A 19718-nucleotide genomic window follows, 5' to 3' on the forward strand; every position below is an offset into this window, starting at 1 on the left:
GCCTTCGCAGAGGATAAGCTTGCGAGTCCAAGCTGTGTCAGGCTCTCACCGCAGTCGAGTTGAGTAAGAACTTTCCCTGCTGGCAGGAGTGGGTGGTGAGCCGCTGTCTGGAGTCTCACTGCCCGCGGCCCTCTCCGTTTGCAGCATCCTGTTTGCAGATATTGTGGGCTTTACCCAGCTGTCCTCCGCTTGTAGCGCCCAGGAGCTAGTGAAGCTACTCAACGAGCTCTTTGCCCGCTTTGACAAGCTGGCAGCCGTAAGTCCCAAATGCGCCCACTCTTGCTACTGGGCTCCTAGACCTCCGCCCTGTCTCTGGCCCCCAGGCTTTCCCTGCCTGGCCTTCCTCCACCTGCTGTGCCTTTTTTCTGTGGCCAGGGGCCAGGAGCACTGAGTATGCTCTGCCTTTTCAGAAATACCACCAGCTGAGGATCAAGATCCTAGGCGACTGTTACTATTGCATCTGCGGCCTGCCTGACTACCGGGAGGACCACGCCGTGTGCTCCATCCTTATGGGGCTTGCCATGGTTGAGGCCATCTCGTAAGTGGGTCCCTCGGGGAGGGCGGGGTGGCCATGGAGTAAGTCCTGGTCCTGATATCCAGATGTGGCAAGACTCCTCAGTCTCTAGGACAAGTGTCTCCAGTTCTGGCTTGTTTTTGTTTATTCTTTTTTTTTTTTTGGCTAGAAACTGGAGTTTGGAATGGCCACCATCACTGGTGGACATCTCCCATTTTTTTCTCTTTCTGCTTTGTCATTACAATCTCCCTCCCTAAACAGATCAGGTCCGAGCGTGTCCTCCATGTTACAGTTAAGGGACGTTGAGGGCACATGCTGTGGGGGAGGGGGTGGCGCAGGTGCCATAGGATTCCAGCCTTTGTTCCGGCCCCGGGTTGTGCTCCACCATGGGCTTGTGGGTGGTGAACCCCCTTCTCCTCACTCATGTACCACATCACTGCTCCACATGGGCCTGGAAGGCTCTAGAAAGGCAGTCCTCAGTTAGACTCCACGTGTGGTAACTTGGGGGACCATGGAGCCTGAGGTAGGAAAGAACGCTTCCAGGAGGCTTCTCCCCTCAGGGTCAGAGCCTGGGATACCCATGCAGACCATCTCTGGGTAGCTGTGAATTCTTACATCTGCCTGCTTGAAGCCCCTCTCATGTCCCCTGCCTTCTTCCTCCATAGCCAGTAGATTAGGATTGAAAGGTTCAGCCTCCCTCCCAACCCAGCAGGCAGATATAGACTGAGGACATGACTGCTCCAAGGTATGTTTGAAGGGAAGGTTTTTACTGTAGGTATGAGGGACAGAACAACCAGAGGCATTGAAGCTTCCAGGGCAGGGAGAGAAAGCAGTGGATGGTACGTGGCCATCAGACTGCAGTTAGCCATGGGGGTGGGGGGAGCAAGAAATGAAGAGAGGGAGATGAGGTGGGTAGGGGACAAGACAGTGCATGGCCAAACATCAGCGTCATACAGTAATAGGAAGCCAGGGGAAGGGAAGCTGATGAGCTGGAGGTTTGGGATGGGGTGGGGTGAGAGCCAGCATGCTGGCATGGACTCTGTAATGGATATTCACAATGCTGATAGAACATGGAAGCCAGCATGCACGTTGGTATGCTAATAGGAACCACAGTTTAGCCATTTGTCCTGAGTTTCTTTTGGACCTGACAGCAAATCTCTGAATTTTGTGTTTGTCACTCCTAGAATTCTCAGGCAAGGGACCTAGCTGTGTCTGCCACATGCAACATACCAGACACACACTCAGTGAGGCATCACTCTTTTTTTTTTTTTTTAAAGATTTATTTATTTATTATATGTAAGTACACTGTAGCTGTCTTCAGACACTCCAGAAGAGGGCGTCAGATCTTGTTACGGATGGTTATGAGCCACCATGTGGTTGCTGGGATTTGAACTCAGGACCTTTGGAAGAGCAGTCAGGTGCTCTTACCCACTGAGCCATCTCACCAGCCCGAGGCATCACTCTTATGAATGGATGAGGAACAGAAGAGAGAAATAGGAGGTCCTCCGGGGGAAGTCACCTGTCCCCCATGCCTGTCATCACTGAATCTGGATGCTGGCCTCCATTAACTCCAGTGCAAGCCACTTAGCTCAGGCAGGAAGCCAGAGAGGACATTCTAGGTTCCCTCACTCTGGGGGAGGAGTCCACCTGTGAGGGCAAAGGCACCACACAATGGCCTGCCTCACCCGGCACCGCCTCTCTGTGACTGGCAGGTACGTGCGAGAAAAGACCAAGACTGGAGTGGACATGCGTGTGGGAGTGCACACGGGCACTGTCCTAGGTGGTGTCCTGGGCCAGAAGCGCTGGCAGTATGATGTATGGTCTACTGATGTCACCGTGGCAAACAAGATGGAGGCTGGTGGCATCCCAGGGTGAGTACTCCTTCCAATGGGGTTGGTATAAGGACCAAGGGAGGGGAACCACCCCATCCACTCTCAGGGCTGTGGCCATAATGAGGGTTAAGGGGTCCAAGACTCCCATTCCTCCCAGGAGCAGTGTTCCTACTTTCTGTTCCTGTGTTGTAGCTTTATTCCTGGTCCTATATTCAAAACTGCCCAAAAACAACCTGTGGGAGAACGTATTTATTTGGCTTATACTTCCAGTTTATCATTAAGGGAAGTCAGAGAAGGAACTGAGGCAGAAGTCATGGAAGTTCACTAGCTCAGCTAGTTTTCTTGTACAGTTCAGAGCCACCTGCCTAGGAATGGTGCCACCCACAGTGGGCTGGACCCTTTCACATCAATCATCAGTCGAGATAATTTTTTTCAGACATGGCCACAGGTTAACAGGATCTGGGCAGTTCCTCAACTGAAATTCCTTATCCCTGGGTGACTCTAGGTTGTGTGGAGTTGACCAAACAAACAAACAAATCAAAATTAAGCAGCATACCTGCACAGCCAGCTGTGGTCGGAAAACAGGTGCCTGCCTGTCTCAGGGCAGGATGCAGGAGGCCTGGCCTATCTTTCCTGCCTTTGGGGCCTCATTAGAGGCAGTTCCTTAGTGACTATTTGGCTTTTAGTCCCCTTGGCAGCAGGGGAGGCAAGGTAGAGAGAATCTAATTCTTGAAGTTAGCATTCAGAGCTGCTATTGAAATTTGGTATCTCATTTGATACTTAAAAGATGTATTTTTATTATTTTCACATATGTGTAGTTATATGTATGTGGCTATGCATACATGTTGTACAGGTATCTGCAGAGATCAGAGGCATTGGGTCCTCTGGAGTTGGAATTATATAGGTGGCTGTGGACTGCCGGATGTGGGTACTGGGAACCAAACTCTGGTCCTCTGGAAGAGCAGCAAGGACTCTTAGCTGCTGAGCCATCTCTCCAGCCCCTCATCTAATACTCTTAACAGTCAGGAAGGAAAATTACATTCCTGTTCTAAGAATTCACCAGCCTCTGGGACCAAAGCTCAGAGCCCTAGGCTCTGCGCTGCCCATACAGTCAGCCAACAGCAGGTCTGCTCCCTCGGTCCCTACTAAATATACCCTGGAGTCACTCGCCCCAGCACCAGTAGCACTATGTGGTCTGCTGTCTGTCTCTGGGGCAGGCAAGGGCTACCTCCGGAGCATGTTCAGCATCTCTCATTGTGCCGCAGGCGCGTGCACATTTCCCAGAGCACCATGGACTGCCTGAAGGGGGAGTTTGATGTGGAGCCTGGTGATGGGGGCAGTCGCTGTGACTACCTAGATGAGAAGGGCATCGAAACCTACCTCATCATTGCCTCCAAGCCAGAGGTGAAGAAAACAGCCCAAAATGGCCTCAACGGCTCGGTGAGTCTGCTGTCCGATTCTAAGTGCAGAGAGGAGGAAAGAAAGGGATTTAGAGAAGAGCAGTTAGGTGTGGCATGGTGGTATGCACCTGAAATTCTAGTACATAGGAGCTGAGGCGGGACTTCAAAGCCAGCTTAGGCTATATAAGCAAGTTCAAGGCCAGCCTGGGCTGTTGAGCAAAATCCTGTGTCAAAAAATAAACCACATGAATAGAGATCCTAGGAAGGCCGGCTGGTGGCTGACCATGACAAGTGATCCTAGGAAGGCCAGTTGGTGGCTGACCGTAACAGGAGCAGAGAGGCGTGAGAAGTGCCCGTGTCACTCAGTCTGGCGGTAGCTTCTGTTTTGCTATTGTCCACCCGCCCTCCTGAGAATGTGGGTTAGAAGTCAGGGCTCAACAGACACTTACTAATCGGGTGAGCAGACTGTTTCCCCTTACAGTGTCTGACTCACTCCATCAAGGACAAACACTAATCTGCGGTTTATGGAGGTTATTCACTTGACAAGGCCCCCCACCCACATGAGACCTCAGGGCACTGTCATCGAGTTGGTGTCTTAGAAACAAGAGTTGGAGCAATTGGGTCCTCTCTCTGTTTCAAAAACTATTCTTAGTAGCAATGGATACCAGGAAATGTCAGGATTTAAAACATGAATGTCATAGAGGACAAACTGATGAAATTTCTATGTCAGCAAGACTTCCATAAATGTAGGAGGAACTTTCTAGAACAATAGAATGGTCCCAGGCTGGGGTAAGTAGCAGGCTATGGTTCGTGGTCCTGAGGAGTACTCTTGTCTGTGACAGGCCCTGCCAAATGGAGCGCCGGCATCCTCCAAACCCAGCTCCCCTGCCCTCATTGAGACCAAGGAGCCCAATGGGAGTGCCCCTGCCAGCGGCTCCACATCAGAGGAGGCTGAAGAACAGGAGGTGGGTGTGGGGTCCGGCAGGGATGGGGAGCGATTGGCTGCTGTAGCCAGAGCCTATCCTGGGAGGAGGGTATTGGCCACCAGCTTAGGTTCTGTTCCTTTTCAGCAGGGTAGACTCAGTTACATGGGAGAAGGGAAAATAAGGTCCCCAAAGGCATTACCCCAAACATCCTAGCTGCAGTGGCCCAGGCTTGTAGGTTCATGGTCTGTGAGGATTCTGCGAGATGGAAGCTTATTTGGGAGTGAGAGTTTGTATCTAGACATACCCTTCTCATACCCCATGAGTTCTATGCATCAAAGACCTGGAAGTAAGGTCTGCCATGTTGCCAAAGGACAACCTACAGTCACCCTTCACTAAGAAACCTGTCAAACACGCCCACTGGCAAAGCTGATGTCTGTTGGAAAGCTCTGGTGGCTGGAAGCCGGTGCCTGCCATGTTTCTGTGAAAGGAGACGGGAGTTGTTCCCCTAGGTTTTAGATGCTGTAGAAGGTAGATTCATGGAAGCTGGATTTTCTTTGCGTATCCATCTGCTGCTTCTCTTTGGGATAATTTTCTTGGGGCTGAAGAGATGGCTCAGTGCTTTAGAGCACTGACTCCTCTTCCTGAGGACATGGTTTCAAGTCCCAGAACCCACACAGCAGCTCCCACCTGTCTGTAGCTCCAGTTCTGAGGTTTCTGACACCCTCACACAGACATACATGCAGACGCCCTCACACAGACATACATGCAGACAAAACACCAATGCACAGAAAATAAAAGCAAAGATTTTTTTTTCTTGATAGGAAGTGGACTCATAAACTACGTAGCTTGGCTCGGACATGGCTTTAGAAGCCCGTGACTCTTCAGGCCCTAGCCATTAGTAGTGTCATTCATATCTAGCTTATGCTGCAGGGAAAGAGACTCTTGGGGTCAGAGCAGGCCACCCCCAACATTTTACAGGAGGGAAACCTGGTTTGGAACCACGCAGCCAGCAGGACTGCTGAGCCTCCAACCAGGAATCTCTGCCTTTCAGACTCACCCTGCTCTGAGGGGCTGGGCAGTCACCCCTGAGGCTGATGGCTGTGTGATACAACCCTGCCTTCCATTTTGGACTTGCTACCTCTCCTTCTGATGGGGCATGAAGTGGTAGTGGGCGCCCGGTCTGCAGCCCTTTCTCATTAGACCACTTAAGACTGATAATCTTGAGCCCTGGGGCTGGGATTATATGATCCCAAGGTTGTCCATATATAAGGCTTCTTGTGAGAACCTGGACTGCAGTTCCCCAAGGCCCCTGCGTCAGTGGACAGCTGCCGTAGAACATCTGTTAGGAGACCAAGGAGGCAGTGGCAGGGTGGAACCAGGGAAAGCGTTTGGTCCTCAGGAGTGTGACCTCTGTTCCTCCTCTTCACTAGTCTTTGCCATCCCCTCCCCCACCTGTCCCTGTCTGCCCCACTGACTCTGCCTCCCTGGCTTACAGGCTGACAACCCCTCGTTCCCCAACCCCCGCCGCAGGCTGCGCCTCCAGGACCTGGCAGACCGCGTGGTGGACGCCTCTGAGGATGAGCACGAACTGAACCAGCTGCTTAACGAGGCCCTGCTGGAGCGGGAGTCCGCCCAGGTGTAAGTGGCTACTGCTGGGGCCCCAGCTGCCACCCCTCCCTGGCCCTTACTCAGTGCAGGGTAACAGTCATCTGAAGCCGGGCCCCATCCCAGCCATCAGGGTAGGCGTGACATGTGGGTCACAGGACTTGTTTCCATGGCAGGGTAAAGAAGAGAAACACATTCCTCCTAACCATGAGGTTCATGGACCCAGAGATGGAAACACGCTACTCGGTGGAGAAGGAGAAGCAGAGTGGGGCCGCCTTCAGCTGCTCCTGTGTGGTCCTCTTCTGCACGGCCATGGTGGAGATACTCATGGACCCCTGGTGAGGATGCCCAGGGTGGGGCTGACGGGTCGGGAGAGGTGACAGTGAGGTGAGGGGCAGGGGGCTCTGGCCTTGCTTGGGTTCCTTGCTTGGGGTTTCTTTCCCCCACCTGGATTCCACAGCAGAGTCAACCCCTGAATGGCATCTCAGCAGGGGCAGGAAGGCTGGTGACAGGCCCATCCAAGAGGATGGCTGCTAGAGAGGTTCTAGGGAAAAGAGTGGGGATATCGCCAAATCTTTAGTCACAGCGTCACGCCGACTCTTTGTAAAACTAGATTCTAGACTCTGGACACAAACTGACGTCAGTGGCAGGTCCTCTGGGGCTCGTGAGGCAGGGTATTCCAGTATCGGCTCAGCTGTGAAAGCCCTACCTGAAGGTTAATTGTCACCTTCCTGGCCTCAGGAGACAAGTGGGCATCTCCCCTCTGCATAGTCTTCCATGAAAGGATCATGGAGCCCTACTTGGGTTAGTTGGAGGAGCTGCAAGAACCCTTGGGACTTGGCTGATGCCATCTGAGGTTCTGTAGGCAGGACAGTGGCAGGTCCCAGTTTGTTCATCTGCCAAGTGAGGATACCTACCCTGCATGACTCTCAAGACTGCTGTGAAATTAGAGCTATTGGGTTTATAAATGCTGTGTTGGGTCTGGGGATGTAGCAGAGAACAAGCTCTTGTGAGGCTTACATCATCTTGTGGGGACAGAGTTGGTGATGGGAGAAGGCACAAGCGTTTAAACAGGAAAGTGTGTGTACAGTAGTGATAAGTGTGTAAGGCAGAGAAGGATGAAGGGGGGGGGGGCCTGCAGGGTTCTGTAGACTGGCCAGAGCAGACCTCACTGACAAGGTGGTATTTTACAGTCCCGAAGGGCTGGGGAGTGCATCTGGGGATGCTCGTCTTAGGCAGGCATAGTGAGGGGACAGTGCTGGGAGCTGGGGTGGTATGGGAAATGACAAGAATTAGGGTAGAAAGATGGGCACAGTTCATACTCTTGGATGCAGAGGCTGGCAAAAAGATACAAGTTGGGCACAGGTTTGAGAAGGGGATCCTCTGGGTGTGTCAGAACAGGTCAATGTGCAAGAGTGGAAGCTGAGGCCAGGCTAAGAGATGACAGTGACTGAGATAAGGGGTGACTTGGACCAGGCAGAGTTAGAGAAGGTGAGGATGAGGGGCTGGACTCTGAGTTTTATTGATGTCTGGATTGGCTGGATTCTGAAGACCAAGATGGCAAGAGTCACTGGCAGGTTTGTTCTGGGGTATGAAAGGGCAGAGCTGAGGGCATCTCCAGAGCCTTTGTATTTGAGCAAAGCGCATTAGCCAAGGTAGAGAATATGGTAAGGGCTTTAGAGCAGGAGAGGTCTAGAGTGAGCTAGCTGCCTGTGGGCACTGCTCATGAGGCAGCCGGGACAGCCTGGGGCTCAGGGAGAGGCTGGCTGCAGGAATGGACCTGAGCGCCACCCACACAGAGCACACTTGGAGCGTGAGGCCACGAAGGTGAGTGAGTGAGTGGGAAGAGAAGCCCTTTAAGGCCTGTGTGTGGGTCTTAAAACCAGAGACCAGAAGATCCCCAAAGTCAAGTGAGAAGGTCTAAGAGGTGACCCTGAGTTGGATACTGGATTGGCAACCTAAGCTTCTGGGGGCTCTTGGCAGGAGTGTTCTTTCTCTGTGGAGGAGTGAGAAGGACCTGGAACAGACGGATTTATTTCCGAGTGGAGGGGAAGAAATGGATGTGGAAAAACCTCACTCATGTCGGTGTGCTCTGTGTGGTCAGAGGTCACTCCCCGCCCTCGGCGCGTCTGTGCCCTGTACTGCTCTCACTCGAGCTAGAGGGCTGATGCTCATTCCTAAGAACCCTTTCCCAGGCTATTACTGGGCTATTTTCAGGACATCTGTGACCCTCCTCACCTCTGCAAAAGCCCCAGTGGACAGTTAGCAGCTCGAGGGTGGCATTCCCAGGCCCTTTGTTGGCATTCCTCTCTGCCAGGACCTGTCATCTTGTTCTGCTAAGACAGAAACAGCAGTTGCCTGGTGTCAACGAGAAGCTGCCAGTCATAAGGTTGTGCTCAGCTGACCCATGTCCTCACCATGACCTTCTCTCTGCCACAGGCTGGTGACAAACTACGTGACCTTTGTGGTTGGGGAGGCTTTGCTCCTGATCCTGACTATCTGCTCGATGGCTGCCATCTTTCCCAGGGTAAGAGGCATTCTCCAGTTGAGCCTGGAACCTTCTAGTCTCATGAGTGTTACTCCATGTAAATGATAGGAGTTGGGCTTCTGGTCAAGTCCTGATAGGCTTGTCTGTGGGGGTCATTTAGGTATCCATCCATCCATCCATCCATCCATCCATCCATCCATCCATCCATCCATCCCTCTTTCCCATTCATCCCTTCTGTGACATGGGATCTTGTGGACCATGACTGCACACATATAAGGCAGTGAAGGACAAAGCCAACTGGAAGATGGGGTGGCTTCAACTGTGTGAAAGACCTTAAAAGCCAGATTGAGAGTTCTGTAGGCACTCATGTACCAGGAAGTTTTTGATCAGAATAACAAGGGGAAAGCAGTCTTAGGAAAATCAGTTTAACAGGCTACTTGCCAGGTGACCTGGGAATTAGGTCACTGATCCAGAAAAGGAAGAGGGAGGAAGCGAGGCAGGTGGCTAGCCCTGAATGCTGCTCCCTGCCCTGGCCTTGTTTCTGGGGCTGCCCACACATTCAGGAAGTGTCTGTCCAGCCAGGAGCTAGACCTGAAGGCCTAGGGCTGTACACCACCTCAAGGGCTTACACACTTACACTTTCTCCCTGTCAATTTGGTTTCTGGAACCAGAGCATAGAAACCATCAATCATATCCTTAGGACATACAGCCATGAGTAGTCATATCTTCAGGACATACAGCCATGGCCAGTAATATCTTCAGGACATACAGGTGGAGGCTCAATCCCTTGAAATCATGGTTGTTTGGTTGTTTGTTTTGTTTTGTTTTTCCCCTAGTCATTTCCCAAGAAGCTCGTGGCCTTCTCATCTTGGATTGACCGGACCCGCTGGGCAAGGAACACCTGGGCCATGTTAGCCATCTTCATTCTGGTTATGGCCAATGTTGTGGATATGGTGAGCTTTTGCTTCCAGGGGAGAGGGGCTGAACGCTGTCAGCGTATATTTCAGGTAGATGAGTCTGACCCTGAACATTCCAGTTAGGTGGAGAGGGTCTTCCCGTGGGTATTCAGAAAACTTTCAAGGTTGACTTAGGTCTTTGTATCCCCTTCTTTCCCATGGTCCAGTGTGCCCAGTCCACAGCTAGGTGCACTACATCTGCGGCTTCCCACGTAGGGATTAAAGTTTCCCACGTAGGGATTAAAGTTCAGAAAGGTTTGTTGGCTTGCTTTAGGTCACATAGCAACAGTCAAAAACCGAAGCAGTTTTAGAGCCTGGGAGATAGTTCAGTTGGTAAACAGCTTGGGACCTAAGTTTCTTCCCCAGAATGCATGTGAAAAAAGCCAGGCATGGTGGTATATGCTCATAGTCTCAGTGGTGGGAAGCAAAGACACTAGGATCTCGGATTCACTGGCTAGCAAACTTATTTACTGACTTGTTCTGGGCCAAAGGGAGACCTAGTCTCAAAAACAAAACAAACCAACAAGCAGATGTCACTGATGATACAGGAGATTGTTCGAGCTTCCAGAAGTACATGCATCTTGTGCATATACATGCACATACCGTGTACGATCTAAGCACTCATGAGCTGTGTTCCCTGAAGCATAGCCTGTGTTGGGATCCACTGGCCTGAGATGGTGGGTGCGGCAGACTACCTCATTTTTGGGTCTCCTATCTGCGTGGATTCAGCGGATGACAAACAGACTGACACAAGAGAGCGTGTACAATCTGAATGTATTTTTCACAAAGTGAACCCTAGTCTTATATAATACAGAAAATAAAGGGGTAGGATGTCACAGCAGGCAAAGTACATTGAAGTTATCTGACACAAAACAGAGGACTTACAGGCACCAGTTAATGTTTATAGTAAAGGTAAAACAGCTCTGCCTAGGGTCAGCTAATGACAGGTAAGGATTTCACACCCTAGTCACAATTTGTGCTACTCCTTTGAGCCTTATGAGAGCTAGCACCAGGGGGTTCTGCTCTAGCAGACCTTCTCATGAATAATGCAATACCACAACCCCCCTATTTCCTAGGCCTTGGTAAGTACTTGCCTATGAAAGTAACTTGGATGAAATGAAGATTCCAAAAGTATGCTTTGCTGAGCTTGCCCAGAGCTAGTCTGGCTCTGTTCTATGTAATGCCTGATTAGTTTCACTGGTCACGGAATCCTACTGAATTCCGAGCTCCTGGCTTCAAGGATAATTCAGGACATTGGAACACGGGTGGGGGCTCACCTATGATACACCACACTAACGTGAGGATAGGGTTTGAGTATGTGGGTTATTGAAAATGCCAGGGCTCCAGGAGGCTGAGCTTCTTTTGAAACTCATTTGCCTCAGGACTGTGTCCAGGTTTTCAGACTTGTTTCAAGTCACTACTGGAGTGGGCGTGGCAGGTGGGCCCATTTCATCAGGCAGCCCTCCTAGGTGGCTGGGCAGGGACACAGCCTCACAGGGCCTAGGAGATCTCTGGGGAGGCCATCTTCTGCTCTGCTCGGTTCATGGAGAGCTAGGATTCTGTGAGAGGGCAGCCAGATGCTCTGTGAGGGAGAGGACAGGGAAGGTCACTGTTCCCACCAGTCGATACGACTGTTCTAAAATCTTTTTTTAAAAAAAAGATTTATTATTATAAATAAGTACACTGTAGCTGTCTTCAGGTGTACCAGAAGAGGGCATCAGATCTCATTACAAATGGTTGTGAGCCACCATGTGGTTGCTGGGATTCGAACTCAGGACCTTTGGAAGAGCAGTCGGTGCTCTTAACCACTGAGCCATCTCTCCAGCCCGATACGGACTGTTCTAATTTGGGCATACCGTACGAACTCTCCCAAGTCCTCTTAGGAATGTTGTATAGTACTTATGCACGGGAGTAAAATGAGCCTAGAGACTTACTCTGGAAGTACTAGAAGCAGAAAGCTGTAGGGCTGTAACTGGACACCTACCTGGCAGAGGAGAGCTCCAGAGCGCAGAAAGTCTGTGGGTCGCATGGTGTCTACCATGCAGAATGGTCCAAGGACCTGGGATGGGTGCACAGGGATCCTCTTGCACCTCCTGGCATTACATGCCAAGCCGTTACCCAAAGCTAGGTGAGCTGCAAGTTATCTAGAAAGGCTTAGTTAGCTCATGGACACATTCTCTGTTGACTGTGGTGAACAGTAGTACAACCAATGAACAGATTCCAGAAGGTAGGGGTGCCCTGGTGGCAGAATAGCTGTCACCCCAGATTCCAAATGGCCACACAGCCTCTCTTGCAGCAAGTGTGATGGGGAAAGCATATTGGACCAGGAGCCAGGTGCTCTGGGTCCTGGGTCTCCTTTCACCCTTCCTGACTGTCCGAGGGGTTTCTGTAGATTAGGTGCAGTGCTAACAATACACAGTGTGTCTTTCTGAACATCTGACGGGATCATGATATGGCTCTTCATAGCAGTCACTAACATGTAAGCTCACTCTCTGCCAGTCTTCACATATCTCTGAGGGCACTGCGGAGGGAGCCATGGCTGAGAGATCCCTCTGACCTGTCACTGATGGTCCCTTTCACCCATCCCCTCCCCTTGTCCTGGCCTCCAGCTTAGCTGTCTCCAATACTACATGGGACCTTACAACGTGACAGCCGGGATGGAGCTGGACGGCGGCTGTATGGGGAACCCCAAGTACTACAACTACGTTGCTGTGCTGTCGCTTATCGCCACCATCATGCTGGTGCAGGTCAGCCACATGGTAAAGCTGACACTCATGCTGCTCGTCACAGGCGCCGTGACTGCCATCAACCTGTATGCCTGGTGTCCTGTCTTTGATGAATACGACCACAAGCGCTTTCAGGAAAAGGAGTAAGATGAACCTGGTTGACGGCGTGCATGGTCTCTTTCCTCTCATGTGTCCCACCCCGTCCCTGTTGCGAGGCCATGTGCCTGAGCTGAGGTGGCTCTCTACCTCATGCTCTTTAGAGAAATAATGATGAATCATGAAAATCCAGGGCTTCTCACAGACATGCACAGCCTGTTGGGAGTGGTCTTTTCCATCTCACCGAGTAGATTTGGGACACCTCAGTGTTTGGCTGGGGTACCAGCCTCTTACACCCAGATGTGGCCTGAATGTGCTATTATCTGCTCAACAGCTTTCCTATGGTGGCCTTAGAGAAGATGCAGGTACTTGCCACCCCTGGGCTCAATGGCACTGACAGGTAAGAGTCACTGCATTTCCTCCTTGTCTGCTTCCTAGCCCGTTCCATAGGCAGCAACTGTAACATGCTTGCAGGTACATCAGTTAAAGGAGGTGAGTATTCTATGGATTGGCTGGGCGAGGCTGTGTCCAGTGTGGACCTGGCCGTCTGGGCTCCTCTTACGCCCGAGATAGAAGAGTTGAGAGCAGAGCTGGGTGTGTGGACGGTAGGCTCAGAGGCTGGAGCGGGAGAGACTGGAGGGGATGGCGGCTGCAGTTAACAGGCTGGCAGGGTACACACAGGCGGGGAAGTGAAGAAAGAGGGCTAAATTGGAATTAAGGCGGGCAGCCCTCCCCTCTGGAGTTCATCATAGATCAGCTCTCCTAGGCTGGCTTCCCTGAGAACACTGAAGTTCTCTAAGATGCACCCCGAGGTAAAGATCTTTCTTTCTTTCTTTCTTTCTTTCTTTCTTTCTTTCTTTCTTTCTTTCTTTCTTTCTTTCTTTCTTTCTTTCTTTCTTTCCTTCCTNCTTCCTTCCTTCCTTCCTTCCTTCCTTCCTTCCTTCCTTCCTTCTTTCTTTCTTTCTTTCTTTCTTTCTTTCTTTCTTTCTTTCTTCTGTCTCTCTCTTTCTTTCTTTTTAAAAAGATGTGCTAATGGAGGGAAATCAGGAGAGTTGAAAGTGCCCTTTATAAAATAAGTCTAAATGGCTAGACAGTGGAGGCACACACCTTTAATCCCAACACTGGAGAAGCAAAGGCAGGCAGATCTCTGTGAGTTCGATGCTAGCCTGGTCTACAGTGTGAGTTTCAGGGGACAAAAGAGTCTTAAAATGAACACCAGTGAAGGGCATTTAGATAAGCAAAACAAAACACAAACACAAATTAAGGCCATAACAAACTCACTATACCCTAACAATTTGGTAAAAATTTCAAGCTGTTATTAAGGTCAGTGTTAATCATACACTCTTGGTGGTGGTATAGTTTTAGCCATTTGGATTTGGTTAGGAATAGACCTATGGGGTTGGAGATGCAGCTCATTTGGTAGAATGCTTGCCTTAGCATGGAAAAAGCCTGGGGTTCCCAACACTGCATAAACTGGAAATGGTGGTGTGTACCTATAATGGAGGCAGGAGGTCAACAATTCAAGGTCAGCCTGGGACACATGAGATCCTATCTCAAACAAAATTCTAAAACCCATAGCCCAGAAAGTCCCCTTATATATACGTCTGAGAAAAGTTCATGCATGCATATATACCCCACGGTCGACATGCAAGAATATCCCTAGTAGCCTCGTCATCCATAACACAAAGCCCAGAGGACATCAGTGGTAACAGATAAAATGGCCTCCTCATGTAGCAGAGTTGTATACAGTGATAGAAGTAACTCTAAGTCCACACAAAACTATGGTTAAACCTAGAAAGGCACCACAGCAAGACTGTAGTCTGGTCCCATCGCTAGGGAGTCTCTTCTTCAAGATCCTGTAGTGTATGTCTTGGATCCTATATCTTGGATGTGTCAGATGCTGCAGCGGAGTCCCTGAGCAGATCAGTGTGAATGGCCTATAGCCAGGGAAGCTAGGGCTGCTGCTGATTCCAAGTCCAATAGCCTCGTCACATGCTGCGGGAGGGGAGGGCCACCAGGCCTAGGAGAGGAACTGAGGTGGGGGAAACCTCTGAAGCCCACCCCACAGCGATCGATCGATCGATTGCAAATAGCACAGCTGGAGGGTGACAAAAGTGTTCTTGATGTTCTTGTCTGCCCAGCAGGCTGCCCCTGGTGCCTTCCAAGTACTCAATGACTGTGATGATGTTCATCATGATGCTGAGCTTTTACTACTTCTCACGTCACGTGAGTGTCACACCCTCTTCTGTGCTAAGGACCTCCCAGAGAGCTATCCTACAACTCCTATGCCCAGGCACCTAAGGAAGAGCTGCTCCTTCACCTAACATGGCACATAGGATGCACCAGCTCTGCTGTGCCCTGCTTCTTCCTCTGTTCTCCTCCAGGATGGGCGATGCCCCCCTAGGCAGGCTTGAGGCCTCTGCACTCACCCTGGCATGGGTGATGGGGGTGACCTTGGAGTCAGAAGAGAAAGGGAAAGGCCCTAATGAAGTTCTGTTGGGTAAAGACGAAGTATCCATACAAGGACAGTTAGCTTGGATGCCCCCAAGTGGTTTGCCAGGAAAGTACAGCTCCCCCAAATCACTTCATAAATGTAGCTGCTAGAGATGGGGATGCCTCTTGGTTCTGGCAGAACCCTCTTTGTGGCTCTAGTGCCCTAGCCCAGCTTGGATCTATACTGTATCAAGAGGCCCAGGTCCTTAACGCAACTGTGGGATGCCATTTTGATTAGGTGACTCCTCTCAGCCCTTCTGTCACTTAGTGGTCTCCTTCCAGCGTTACCCTACATGATATTCAATACCCGTTCCAAACTCCTCCATCGGATGGCTTTAGAGCACACACCTCACCTGACCTATGTCTGTAGGTGGAAAAACTGGCCCGAACACTGTTCTTGTGGAAGATTGAGGTCCATGACCAGAAAGAACGTGTCTACGAGATGCGCCGATGGAATGAGGCCTTGGTCACCAACATGTTGCCTGAGCATGTTGCACGCCATTTCCTGGGGTCCAAGAAGAGAGATGAGGTAAGAGGGTGTCATGTGGAGGTTTTGCTTTCTCTGAGGAGCACCCACAAGTCAAGGTCCCTTTAAAACTGGGATTGGAAGTCCAAGTATGGCTGGACATAGCCAGAAACAAACCAAGAGACGTTCCCAGGGTCTCTTATACAGAGCATTGCTGGTGTGCTGCATCTCTGGGACCCCCTACAGAACCAGAGTGCTTCTCCTGCCAATAAGACCTTCTCAAACCAAGGTGGCTGACCATGCCACTCACTTTCCCTGGAGAGGTTTCAGTTATTGGGACGCAACACCATGGCCATAAGCAACTTGGGGAGCAAGGGTTTATATCATCTTCCACTTCCAGGCAGGCAGTCCATCACCAAGGGAAAGCAGGGCACGAACAGATGCAGAGGCCATGGAGGAGTGCTTCTCGTTCTAATCATTCAAAGCTGAGTTCAAATAGTTGAGTACACACATCCCATGTGAGGCCAACATAAGAATCCCTTAGTATACCATCCCACCAGGCAGCCATCTCTCGAGTGCTTGGACCTTCTCTGTGAGGTGTGTGCATATGTGTATGTACATGTTCACATGGAGGCTGAAGGCTGACACGTTTCTCCTTTACTGCTTGTCCCAACATGTGGAAGGAGCGTCTCTTACAGAACCCAGGGCTCACTGTTAGTCTGATTAGCCAGCTGGCCTCTACTTCCAGTGCACTCAACCCTGATCATCCCGTTTGCACATCAGTACCCCAGACTGACTTTGCCTCTTTTTAGGAGCTGTACAGCCAGTCTTATGACGAGATTGGAGTCATGTTTGCCTCCTTGCCCAACTTTGCCGACTTCTACACTGAGGAGAGCATCAACAATGGTGGCATCGAGTGTCTTCGCTTCCTCAATGAGATCATCTCTGATTTTGACTCTGTGAGTGTCCTCCTATCAGAGCTAGCTCCTTTTGTATCACATCTCAGACTAGCTCTACACATTTCCCACGTGAGTCTTTTACAGTAACTGGGCTTCTGCGGCCTTCCAGAACTCACAAGTCCAAGGGCTGAGGCAGGATCCTAAGATGACCCTGGCAAGTTCATTGGGTTAAGGATTGTCCTCTCTACTACTTCAAGCCCCTATTAAACATTGACTGGATACTTTTCCTCAGGACTTCTGCCACCTAAGGAGACTAGCCATTTAACTCAGTGTTAAGGTTATGGTAACTGAGGCAGAGGCTCATGTGCCCAGGTAGCATGGAATGAACAAAGGCAGTATAGGAGAGTGTCTCTCAGATGCATTGTTGGTCCTTGGAAATGGGCAAACTTGATAGCGCATTCACTCCTCTTCCTTACTTGTTCTAATTCTGTCCTCAGCTCCTGGACAATCCCAAATTCCGGGTCATCACCAAGATCAAAACTATTGGCAGTACCTATATGGCAGCTTCAGGAGTCACACCAGATGTCAACACCAATGGCTTCACGAGCTCCAGCAAGGTAACCCAGTAGCTAGAGAAGCGGCTCGTGCCCACAGACCACGGGAAATGAGAATCAGATGAAGTTAATGAAGATCCTTGTGCAAAGGGCTCATTCCCACAGTGCCACCAGCATCACCAATGGGCCAGGCCCCACGGTGTTTAAGAACTGTATCAGTTCTGGATCAGTAGAATCTCCCTGCTGCCACTGCCTGCCCTTTTCACTGAGCTCGGGTGGACCTGTGGAGCCTGCTGTGTGATTCCCTGACGGAGCATCACGAGCAAGCACGGTTCTTAAACCATCATCTAGTTTTCCTTTACATGGGCACTTCCTGAACTGAGGTTGAGTTAAGCAAGCTGAAGGTGTTCACTAAGTGCTTACAACCTTGAGGAACCATGCAGGACCAGACTCACACAGAGCAACGAGAGCTCTGCCTTGTGACTAGTCCCGTGGTACACAGGATGCAGCTGAGACAGGGCCTCCTTCCCCTAAACAGATGCGGGAATTCTGCAGTGGTGACACGCTGGCCCTCCTTAGCAGCCTGCCACCTTGCATCCATACTGTTGCCGCCATGCCTAGTTGTTCCAGTCACAGCCTGTTGGTTATGACAGTGTCAACATGCTTTCACACAGGAGGAGAAGTCAGACAAGGAGCGCTGGCAGCACCTGGCTGACCTGGCCGACTTTGCATTAGCCATGAAAGACACGCTCACAAACATCAACAACCAGTCATTCAACAACTTCATGCTGCGCATAGGTAAAGGCACCACCAGCTCTGGGGGCTCGGCAGAACCGAGGCGGAAAAGCAAAGGCAGATGGTGGGGGAGCCAGGGGGCCTTTAGTTCTGCTCTCTTGGAGACTGACCACGTGTAGAAATCTACAGTAATGGAATAATACAAAGATAGACCCATCCCTACTGTTTCCAATGGCAGTTCAGACACCCTTCTGTACCCGCCTCCCCCAAGGTTTGTGCCAGCTATTCATATGAGGAGTGGCCTCACTACTTCTAGGTAAATTTATAGGAGTTTGAAGTATTAGGAAGGTTACATTGAAGCTGGCCACTACAGTCCTGAGACTGTAAAGCTCAGCTGTGAAGGAATTTTTACCAAGGGACATAGGTGTTCCTGTCAGCAGCCTTGTGGGATGATCGTCTGTGAGAGAGAAATTGGCAGTTTGTGGAAAGCTAATGCAAGCCTGGCTTGTGGCCATGCTCCATTTCTCTGCCCTAGGCATGAACAAAGGAGGGGTTCTGGCTGGTGTCATTGGAGCCCGGAAACCACACTATGACATCTGGGGCAATACGGTCAATGTGGCCAGCAGGATGGAATCCACAGGAGTCATGGGCAACATCCAGGTATGTTCAGTGCTAGAACTGAGCATGTTTGTCTAAGATGCAGAGAGTGCAACACAAGCAGACGCCTGGTGCTTTGCCATGTTACTGGCTCCTGTCTGTGGGCATTAGGTCAGTGTTGGCAGTGCCACAGAGCCAAGGAAACATGGACCAAGGCCTATAGAGCCTTAACTGGAGGGAGAAAACATTTAAGGTTCAGGTTTGGGTGGGAAAAGCCTCCGTTTGGTACAGTTAACTAAACTGTCTTGGACCTGTATCAGTGCCATGGATTGGTAGTCTGCTGCTTACGTGACTGCCTGTGGGTCTCCCTTATGTGGGCTGTATCTCCATACTGCTACCGGAGCTGTCCAAACGCCCTTCTACCCCACCATCTTGGCTTCCTCTTCCCTAACTCTGTCTCTGTTCTCCACGTACAGGTGGTAGAAGACACACAGGTCATCCTTCGAGAGTATGGCTTCCGCTTTGTGAGGCGAGGTCCCATCTTTGTGAAAGGCAAAGGGGAACTTCTGACCTTTTTCTTGAAGGGACGGGACAGGCCAGCTGCCTTCCCCAATGGCTCCTCTGTTACACTGCCCCACCAAGTGGTGGACAACCCCTGAACAACCTCAGGCACCAGTGGTCCACATTGGAAGGGAGATTTTTTTTGGAAGCAGTGAAAAGCATTGGGAAAGGGCAAATGACCAAGTCCTGGTGTTCCCAACTGTTGAAATGCACATTCCCATAGACTTTAGGTTTCAGATCTCCTCCAGCCTTCCTGTGTGGATGTGAGCTCTGAGGGTGGCTATTCCTACTCCTCAGTGTGCCTGTAGCGTCCCCAAAGTAGGGGTCTTAGGCATAGTACTGGAGCAGCCTTTCCAGAGCCTTTGTTCCAGCTCAGCCCTTTACCCCTAGAGAGGCCATGGCCACTGTGAGCAGGGTGCCAGCAGAGGCAGAACTCAGCCCTTCACCCCTAGAGAGGCCATGGCCACTGTGAGCAGGGTGCCAGCAGAGGCGGAACGAAGCTGCCTGCGCTGGGGGCGGGGAGCACCGGTTGGGCTCAGGGCCGAGAAGGCTCTGCGCCTGGCTGCTCCTTCCTGTCTGGTTAGGTCAATGGCCCTTACCCCAATGTTCCTGATAATCTTGAAAGGTTCTTCTGGAACCCCCGTGTCACCTTAGTCACGAGAGCAGAAAGTGCAATATTTCCTTTCACCTGGTTGGGAAGGGGGTTATTTCTGAAAGAAAAATATATAAACAGATCTTCTACATTTATATTTTTAACCTGTTCAAAAACTTTCCAATATTGCCTTGTCTTCTGAGCTCTTGCTACAGTCGCCTTTGCTACTGCTTTAACAAAGAATCTGCAGGTGTTGATAAAGAACAGGACTGTTTTAT

The 19718-nt window shown here is 50.7% G+C and overlaps 1 protein-coding gene across 2 annotated transcripts in view; it reads left to right on the forward strand.

Annotated features, from left to right (window-relative positions):
- Adcy3 (adenylate cyclase 3) overlaps positions 1-19718 on the forward strand; it is a 38631-nt gene extending 18913 nt beyond the window's left edge. The window contains exons 3-20 of one of the 2 annotated variants that reach the window (XM_029540762.1): positions 145-256; positions 411-538; positions 2227-2385; positions 3612-3786; positions 4589-4711; positions 6168-6310; positions 6454-6615; positions 8717-8804; positions 9602-9718; positions 12331-12590; positions 12878-12943; positions 14688-14769; positions 15407-15565; positions 16315-16461; positions 16899-17018; positions 17630-17753; positions 18226-18350; positions 18764-19718. In XM_029540762.1, coding sequence (XP_029396622.1) covers positions 145-256; positions 411-538; positions 2227-2385; positions 3612-3786; positions 4589-4711; positions 6168-6310; positions 6454-6615; positions 8717-8804; positions 9602-9718; positions 12331-12590; positions 12878-12943; positions 14688-14769; positions 15407-15565; positions 16315-16461; positions 16899-17018; positions 17630-17753; positions 18226-18350; positions 18764-18946 — 2473 coding nt within the window. In that variant the 3' untranslated portion in view covers positions 18947-19718. Of the gene's footprint in view, positions 1-144; positions 257-410; positions 539-2226; positions 2386-3611; positions 3787-4588; positions 4712-6167; positions 6311-6453; positions 6616-8716; positions 8805-9601; positions 9719-12330; positions 12591-12877; positions 12944-14684; positions 14770-15406; positions 15566-16314; positions 16462-16898; positions 17031-17629; positions 17754-18225; positions 18351-18763 lie in introns of those variants that run through there. The other variant, XM_029540764.1, reaches the window with a different exon arrangement.

Source organism: Mus pahari, chromosome 7, assembly GCF_900095145.1.
Source record: "Mus pahari chromosome 7, PAHARI_EIJ_v1.1, whole genome shotgun sequence".
Taxonomy (NCBI): domain Eukaryota; kingdom Metazoa; phylum Chordata; class Mammalia; order Rodentia; family Muridae; genus Mus; species Mus pahari.